General features: G+C 29.1%; 2 protein-coding genes across 2 annotated transcripts; both read right to left on the bottom strand.

The window, feature by feature from the left end:
* Positions 1-2,657: 2,657 nt before the first annotated feature.
* On the bottom strand, positions 2,658-3,789 carry LOC114388110 (probable LRR receptor-like serine/threonine-protein kinase At1g53440). The gene is made up of 3 exons (XM_028348443.1): positions 3,765-3,789; positions 2,987-3,105; positions 2,658-2,894 (listed from the first exon to the last, which is right to left on the bottom strand). Exons 1-3 carry the CDS (start codon positions 3,787-3,789, stop codon positions 2,658-2,660), a joined length of 381 nt encoding a protein of 126 aa, XP_028204244.1.
* A 2,319-nt stretch (positions 3,790-6,108) lies between these two features.
* LOC114387872 (pyridoxal 5'-phosphate synthase subunit PDX1-like) lies at positions 6,109-7,660 on the bottom strand. The gene has a single exon (XM_028348101.1). The coding sequence runs from the start codon at positions 7,551-7,553 to the stop codon at positions 6,618-6,620; it is 936 nt and encodes a 311-aa protein (XP_028203902.1). The 5' UTR covers positions 7,554-7,660; the 3' UTR covers positions 6,109-6,617.
* Positions 7,661-9,837: the final 2,177 nt, after the last annotated feature.

Here is a 9,837-nt window from a genome sequence, read left to right as displayed (position 1 = left end):
TGGTAAAATTGTCTTAAAAAACACTATATTCTACTATTAGTTTTAATCACCGGTATTATTCCATAACTTTCACGAGCAGTACATGCGGCAATGTCATGTTGAGGCCTTTTTTATTATATATATAATATAATAATATATTAATCAAAATAAACTGCGCAGACTTTTACATTACATATTAAAACAAGTTTTTTTTTACCCTACTATGCACAAGACAAATAAAGTGTTTTAAAATCTGTGTTTGGTCTTTTTTTATATACTTTGACAGTAAATAATAATATGTAAATAATTATTATATTTTGAGAACAAATAACAATGAAATTGTTCATAAACTACGATACATGACATTATTCTAAATATAATAACATTTTGTTGACCTTTCTTTCGTGTTTCATAAATGAATAACAAATATTAGAAACACATTACTCAAATAATGTTACAATAACTAAATCTTGAATCCTTCAATCATAGAGACATCTGAAAATGGATCATAAATAAAAGAAAAAAGTGAAAAGAAGTAATTATAAAAATATATTCTAAATCATACTTATAATAATATTTTCATAAATGTAAAATAAAAGGGATTATAATTTTTTTCGTAAATTTATCATAGTTAAAATAAATAACAAATAATAAAATGTAACGATACCTACTTATGTATTATGACCTTAAAAATCAAAATGTTTGCTTTTAAAAAAAATGTATTGCCCATAAAAATTTTTTTGTTAAAACGAATGTAAAAAATAAAAAAAATAAAAAATAAAATAATCATAATAATTTTATTATTTAATTCTTTTAATTTTTAATAGTGCAATTCCTCTGATAAACATCTAACATCTACAGAGGGATGAAATATTTTTGAATTTTTGTCATTACATGATGTATTTTGTATAAACATGTAATATTTTCTTTTAAAAAAATACTATAAATTACTTTTTGCACCCACAAAAAAAAAATCCTGGATCCGTCACTTCTGATCTATTATATTTTATATGCTAAGTTAAGTTTAAATTTCTCTTCATATTTTCATGAAAAACATTTATCCTCATTTATTAATTTTTTTTCATACTTTCTACAATGATTATAATCCCGTGAATTTTGTGTGGAGTTGTTTATTATAACCATTAATATATTTCGTACTTGATTAGATACACAATTTTCTAACTATCATCAAAATTAATATATTAACATTAAAAAAGATAATTCATTCATTATTTTCATTTAGATAATTTTAATCGTAGAATTAAGAACATTAATAAAATAAATTTGGTACCAAAATTAACATTTAATTTAATGTTGAAAACCTCAAAATCAAAGATGAATCATTTGATTTAATCAATCATGTATTATAAACCAGTTTTATATTATAATCATTATAAACCAATTTATTTGATATATAGGCATTTCCCCCCGAACATTTTTAATTACACAACACAATGCAAGAATAACTCTTGTTAAAGAATTATTATTTTAATTAAGTAAAAAATTGGTACAATAGATATTTAATAAATTTATTTTTATATAAGTTCCTATACGTTTCCTACCCTAAAAATAATTAATAAATAAAGTTAGAAACCATTTAATTTTCTCATAACGCTTTTTCAATTATATACAAATTTACTCAGCTAGGATGATTAATATTAATTCCTAAGACAATAAAACATTATAAGATGAATAGAAAAGTAAACCGAAACAAAATAATTAATAGTATTAATAAATTTGGTAATTTTTATAATTCATTTTAGTATTTCAACTTAAAAATTGTTTAAAAACATCAAATATCTTACTTTTTCTAATGATCACAACATAAAGATCATGCGGATTGACAACATCTCTAGCAACTTATTTTTTTATCCTTCAAAAACATGAACTATCCAAGACCGCTCCTTTTACCTTCTCTTTTTGCATAATATTTAAATAGACAATTAACCACATATTCTGAATAATATTTAAAACCAGTTAGATAATTTCAAATACATTTATATATAGGTAATTATATTTTTAAAATCGCACCCAAATATATTCAAATTCCAACATGATCAACCAAAAATACATATATATAGTAAACATATCAATAAAAAAATTAAAGACCAAGAAATTTAAAGCATATATTTTTCATCCATATAAATATCAAAAAAATTTAAATTTATCCTTATAAAAATTTTGATATGATTTCCGTCCTCATAAAATTAAAATGTGTTGTTTTTGGTCTAGAACCAAACTTAAATAAATACGAGCCTATGTGTCATTTTTTAAAACTAAATTATAGGTTAAAATATATTTTTAATCTTTATAAATATCAAAATATTTAGTTACTAAGTCTTTTTTTCATCCTCGTAAAATTTAAATTTTTTATTCAGATATAAGTTTGCTATAGAAGCCTACATGTCACTCTTTCAAGTCAATTGCTTGCGGAAGTAAAATTGAGTACTACTCAGATGACCAACCTTAACCGCCTGCTCGAAACCACCAACGACAACATCATAGGAAAATAATTTAGACATAGAGAAAAATATTTGTTAAAAGAAGGATAAAAAAAAATATTTTAATCTTGTCAAGTTGTTTGAGAAAATTAACTCAAGAAGTTAAAACCACTAATATCTGATTTATTCTTTTTGAGTTTCTCATATGACCACTTCAAACATGAGATGTGAAGAAATTCACGGACAAGTACTGAATGACTCACCAAATAAAGCTCGGGCAAGGCTGTTATTTTCCAAGTACTCATATACCAGCAAGAGTTGTTCCCCTTCAGCACAGTATCCATGAAGCTTTACAAGGTTAGGGTGTTGCACACAAGATATCAAGCCTATTTCATTTATAAATTCACGATTTCCCTGCCTTGATTTTGATGACAGTTGCTTGACTGCTATAAAAGTACCATCTAGCAATTGGCCCTGCATCCAAGTAACCAGAAATCCATTATGCTAGACATTGACAGAAAATTCCCTTTGAATGAAATAATATTATTTGGAAGTCATCCAAAAACCTTGTATACGGGACCAACACCGCCTTCCCCAATCTTATTAGCAGAAGAGAAGTCATTAGTAGCATCTCTGATCTGCTCCAAGCTAAAATTGCCTGCCTGAGTATCTTTATCTTTTGTACCTGTCCATGTAAGCCAAGAGAAATGTGTATTAATCAGCAGTTATCTAAGTTCCAATTATTAACAAAAGCCTCAAATCTGATCAGATCTGCAGAAGAATATTGGTTGAAAACAATATAGTTAGGCTGTGCAAGATGTTGGTGATGTTTATATGGCTACTTCTTGAACCTTTTCGGTGATAAATTGATGGAGATAAATTGATCAATGGCTTTCATATTAAGGACTGTGGTGTCCAAGATGTTGGTGATGCTTATATGGCTACTTCTTGAACCTTTTTTGCATGTTCTTTTTTTTTTCATATACTTAGTTTATGATGAATTTTACAGTTCCCCGTTTGATCAGGGACATAGTTCTAATATATCATGTTGGATTTTTGGCACTGCTTGAGACCAAAATCAGTCATACATACTAAGGCAAATATGATTATCAAGAATCTTGGAATAGATTCTTGGTATAAGGTGGATGCTTAGGATTTTTTTTTGAAGGTATTTAGGTAGTTTGGGATTTGCTTGTGTTAAAGGTGGATATTATTGGTTCTCATCCCCAGTGTATCCACCTTGATTGATCACCAATGGATGGATCCAATGCTTTCTATACTTTCGTGGTTTATGGAAGTCCTACTTCGGTTGTTAGGGAGGGACTTTGGCAAGAACTTCGTCACCTTGCTGAGACTTTGCAACCACCATTGGTAGTACTAGGTGATTTCAATGCCTATTTAGATAAATCAGAAAAGTCAAGTGGGACTGCCCCTAACCGTGCCTCAGTGAAGCAGTTCAAGCCTTGTTTGTGTCCATTTGCACGACCTGGTTTTTAATTAAAGGGTCTCCCTTCCGAGTCTCTCAACACAGTCTCATTATAAAGAGTTTTGATCATTACAAACTACTTTGTTTTATATATATTTATATAAAAATTCATTCATAGTTGAAAGAGTAAATTATACATGTTTCTCTTGAGATTTAAGAAAATTATATATATTTTTCTTTTATTTTTAAAATTCATACAATGTAAATATTATTTAACTATTTGATAATAATAAGTTATGTGTGTTGATAATTTTGATAAAAAAGATTTAAATATATTTTTTGTCCTCATAAATATGGAAATATTTAAAATTTATAATTTTTTTAATTTATTTTTCGTCCTTACAAAATTTAAATGTGTTATTTTTTTATTTGAAGCTAGGTTCAGGTTACTTGAACTTTTACATCTCAACTTAAGCGAACATTGTTATATAGTGTCAGATCTTTTAACTTTTTTGCATCAATTATATGTATAACAAATATAAAAAAAATTTAAAAAATATGACGCTTTCTAAATTTTACAACAACATACAGGTGAATTTAAATGTATCTGAACCTAGTTCCAAATAAAAATAATAGATTTAAATCTTGTCAGGACAAAAAAATTTACAATGATAAATTTTAAATATTTTTCACATTTATGAGGATGAAAAATATAATTTAGTTTTTTTTAATTAAAATTATCAACGTATAATTATTATTGTCAAACATTTAAACTACATTTAAAAAATTTATGTAAGTTTTAAAAACAGAAGAAAAAGAAAAAGGTGTTTAATTTTCGTAAACCTAAATAAAGATATATTTAATTTCTTTAAATCTTATAAGAAAAATATTTGTAGGTTTTAAAAAAATGTATAATTTTCTTAATCATATTAGGAGAGAGATGTGTACGAGAATGGGCATGCGGAGTTAAAAGACAAGGTGCACATGAGATGCTAAGCTAGGTGAAGATTATAATCATTACTTAATTAAAGGTGGTACAGTTTGGATTTTGCGCACGAAAGTCGAGCAGGAAACGTTAGACTTACATTGTGTAATACATTTTTCCATCTCACAGCATACATAAAATATTTGTTGCCTGTGAACCTAGTAAGCAAGCGGTATGGGGATTCCAGATTTTCTGCAGTCGGTAAAGTGACTGCAAAAACCTACATCCCAAATCCATGGTTTATATATATTTTCTGCAGTCGGTCAAGAATTTTTTAAAAATAATTAATTAATTTTTTCATAAAAAAATATCATATGATGATAATTTAATTCCTAAAAAATATAAATTTAATCCATATATAAAAATACGATAAATTAATTCTGTAATTAAATTTATGAAATTATTTTATTATTAAATTATAATATTTAAAAGTCAATTTAATAATATATTATATTTTTTATGATTTATTTGATATTAAATTACAAAATTTAGATATGAATTTATTATTAAATTATTTGTAAGATACAAAATTTAAATATCAATTTATTATTAAATTATTTATAAGATTAATTTATCGTATTTTTTAAACATCTAAAAATTAAATTTAAATTTTTTATCTTTAATAAACCAATTTTTTTTTTTTATGAACCATTTTTTTAATCTTTTTTTTAGCTTTTTTATCTTTAATGAACCAATTTTTTTAGCGCTTCTCATTTTTAAGACGAATTTAGTTATCTATCCAAAATTTAAGCTTACCATTTTGTGCACATGTTGTGCCTGCTGGGAATCCCATTCCGTAAGATTTCAACAGAAGATGTTGGGTAACCTGAGGCTGATATTACAGTAAACTGCTCTTGTCACAGCTACTGCAAGGACAGAACCTGGTATTTTGGGAGATGATACACGGACACTCTCATTAACACATTTTTTTTTCTTCATCTCTCAATTAACTCAGGCATGCAGGCATAATTTTCCATTTTTAAAACTAATTTGATACAATCCAAGCAGTTTCACAACCTTTATTAGCTCGGTTCAGAAAAGGAGTTACATATATGATATATGCATCTCTAAACATCGAGACTGAAAACACGGAAAGGAGAAAAAATAAATTCTGTCCACAACTCAATCTTTGCAACGGAAGAAGGTATCTAGTCTAGTACTAGTAAACATCACGAATCGTACGCTTAGAAGTTCGAATTTAATGCAATTAAGAATACAAGAAAAAGTCAAGCTACTGAATGGATATTAGAGACCGCACATGTACATCAACAGAAGGATGAGCAAAAATTACAAATAAAGTGAATTGAGTTACAATTGATATTCAGATACACAGAACAGTAACCTTCCTTTTCAGCATCCAATTTTCACTTCAGCGGACATAAAAATTGCCAATTTCGAATCGAACTCGTTCAACTAATGCAAAAACTAGAACGAGAAGCTGAAAGCAACAGACTTTGAATCCAATAAAAAAAATTAAACCCAAAAATAGGATTGAATATCCAAAAACAAGAATGATTCGATTCTCGTTTACCACGAACGCACTACTAACTCAACACAATACCACGACGCTGAATATGTAAAAACAAGTATAGGCATATTACAAGGCATGCCCAAATAGCTACCAATCTATTTTTTCTTTTTGGTTTTTCTAAAATCCAATTAACACGGTTCAAAACACCGAAAACTAAAAACATAACCTTATTATAATATATAAGAAGCAACTAAAACCCTTAATAGTCCAAATTGAAGCGCCACAGAGAAACAAATCTGAGAATTATTATTCATTTCATTCAGAGCGATTGGCGAACCTCTCAACCTTGTCATCGGTCAAATTGATACCAACCATGGCTTCACCCAATCCGCAGCTAACCTCCGCCAAAATCTCAGGGTCGCTGTAGTGAGTCACGGCCTGAACAATCGCCCTGGCGCGCTTCGCGGGATCGCCGCTCTTGAAAACGCCGGAGCCGACGAAGACGCCGTCGCAGCCGAGCTGCATCATGAGCGCGGCGTCGGCGGGGGTGGCGACTCCGCCGGCGGCGAAGTGGACAACGGGGAGGCGGCCAAGCTGCTTGGTCTGCATGACGAGGTCATAAGGCGCAGCGATGTTCTTGGCGAAGGTGAAGACCTCGTCGTCGTCCATGTTGCGGAGAACCCTAATGTCGCTCATGACGGAGCGGACGTGGCGAACGGCCTCGATGATGTTGCCGGTGCCGGCCTCGCCCTTGGTGCGGATCATGGCGGCGCCCTCGCGGATGCGGCGGAGGGCCTCGCCGAGGTTGCGGCAGCCACAGACGAAGGGGATGCGGAAGTTGTGTTTGTTGATGTGGTTGGCGTCGTCGGCGAGGGTGAGGACCTCGCTCTCGTCGACGTAGTCGATGCCGATGGCTTCGAGGATCTGGGCTTCGACGAAGTGGCCGATGCGGGCCTTGGCCATCACGGGGATCGTGACGGCCCGCTTGATATCCTTGATGAGCTGCGGATCGCTCATGCGGGCCACGCCGCCCTGGGCCCGGATGTCGGCGGGGACACGCTCCAGGGCCATCACCGCGCAGGCACCGGCCTCCTCCGCGATGCGGGCCTGCTCGGCGTCGACGACGTCCATGATGACGCCGCCGCGGAGCATCTGGGCTAGGCCGACTTTGACGGAGAAGGGGGACTTCTTGGTCTCGGTGATGGCGCCGTTGCCGTAGACTGTAACCACACCGGATCCTGATCCTTCCATTGAGGGACAGAAGAGGAAGAGATATGTTTGTTGTGTGAGAAGAGAAGGAAGGGATTGTTGTTGTGCGGTGAGAGAAGCCTTAAGTAGGACTCATATCTCTCCCATTGGGCCAGCCTTCACCCCTTCCAATCAAAACCACCCACGCATTCTTCTACTCCCTCATCAACTCATTGTTATCTTTCTCTCTTATTATTGTTCAATAATTTACTTTAAAATATACTAACAAGTTATTTTTAAAGTTTAAGTATAATAGTGATTGTTTTAGATATATCAAAGAATAAATTATTTTTCATTTAATAATAATTAATAGTGATAAGGATTACAATAATTATTAGATTAAATTGTATTTCTAGTCATTTTTTAGTCCTTTAATTTCAAATACATGATTTTAGTCTTTTTATTTTTAAATCAAGACATAATTTTCTTATTTTTTTAAAAATAAGTAATTTTGATCATTTTATCATTTGATAGATGGGTACTAATGTTAAAAAGATTTTAATAGAAATTGAATTCTTGATATTTTATTTAAAAATAAACTAATAAACTCTTAAGATGTTTGTTTTGTTTAATTAATTTTATAAATAATATTTTATATGTATTATTAATTAAGAGTTATTGTTTTTTTCGAATTATAAAATTTATAGATTAAAAATAAATAAAAATTATTTAAAATATTTGGAAAATTTAAAAATATAAATAAATATTTATTATCAAAGAAAATACATGAATTTAAAAAAATGAAAATATTTTCTTTTAATAATGTAAACTCAAATTTATAATCATTAATTACTTCATTTCATCTGAAATAAATTAATCTGGATACTAGCAAGTAATAATATCTTTTGCATTTAATGATAAATTTTAATTTAAAACAATAAGAATAAGTTTGCACCAAAGATTTTGAGTAAAAATAATTTTTAAATTTGTCAAACTTACTATTTTTCACTAATTTTTGCTCATTTTTTAATCTTTCTTCTTATTTCCACTCTTTATTCAAACACTTTTTTATTTCAATTTTATTTTTTATTTATTTTTACTCATACATCTTATTTTCATTTATTCTATTTCTCTCCTTTCTGACAAACAAGACATGAGGTGGTATATAAAGAATAATCATTGTTAAAGTCAATAAATATTTTATATTTATTATATGTTAAAAAAATTATATAGAATTATTTTATAGCATTAATAATTAGGAATTCAAATATAAAGTATTTTAATATAAAAAATTAAAATAATTAATAATTAGACATTTTAGAAATATATAAAAATGTCAAGTAATAATAATTGTCGGTCTTATGATACATATTTCTGTATTAAAAAATTATTCGGTCTGGATATAGATTTGTGTCTATGTTATGCCATTTTATGTTATTACTAGTTTTGATTTAAATTAAAAATTGCAGAAAAACAACCCATAAAATCATATCATTATCATGTCGTCAAGTTAGCATTTTAGACTTTATTGTAGCGGCGTCTTGAGTGCGTGCTTTTATTATAAAACAGGGGTTCATATAATATGTTTGGCAATTAGCACCTAGCTTTATGTAGAATTGCGACGTATCAATGTATCATTATGTCTCTTCTCTGTTTAAATACGTTGTATTATGATTCTTTTCTAAAATAGATATGACTTTTTTCAGAAACGGAATTTATTTTTCATATATATTAAATTAATTTTAAAATTCAAGTTATTATCTTTTTGTTTATGTTTTAATTATAATAATAATTGTGACTTTATAATACATTAATTTTAGTATCTATCTTTTTATGTTTTAATTATAGTAATAATTTTGATTTTATTTTAATTTTTCATAATATTTTTTTTTATTTTACGTTAAATTAAACAAAGTCCGAATATACCAATAGTTTATTTTTCTTTTCAGAAGAACCTTATTCAAATGAATTTGTGGCTACGATCTACATGAATAAATATTAATAAAGACAGTTTTCCTTAATTATTTAAAAACCCTGGTGGCATATCCTATGCCAAAAAAAAAGGAGTGGAAATAACAAAAACAAAATAGGAAGGTGACAGATTTTTCAGTTATCTAATGAATAAGAGAGAAATTATGACACATCGATGATTCGATGTCCTAAAAGCATACTTTTATTTAATTATGTACTATTGCATTACTTAATAAATAAATAAATAATCTTTAAAGTACATTTGGTTACCAAATGAGTAAATAATGATAAATGTACCATTGAATTTGAATATGCTAAAGTTATTACATAGTTTAAATTAAATAAAGTCTGAATATATCAATAATTTGTTTCCTTT

Source organism: Glycine soja, chromosome 15, assembly GCF_004193775.1.
Source record: "Glycine soja cultivar W05 chromosome 15, ASM419377v2, whole genome shotgun sequence".
NCBI classification, from domain to species: Eukaryota; Viridiplantae; Streptophyta; class Magnoliopsida; order Fabales; family Fabaceae; genus Glycine; species Glycine soja.
The sequence above is the reverse complement of the archived record's forward strand: the minus strand, read 5'-3'. Positions and strand labels throughout refer to the sequence as shown.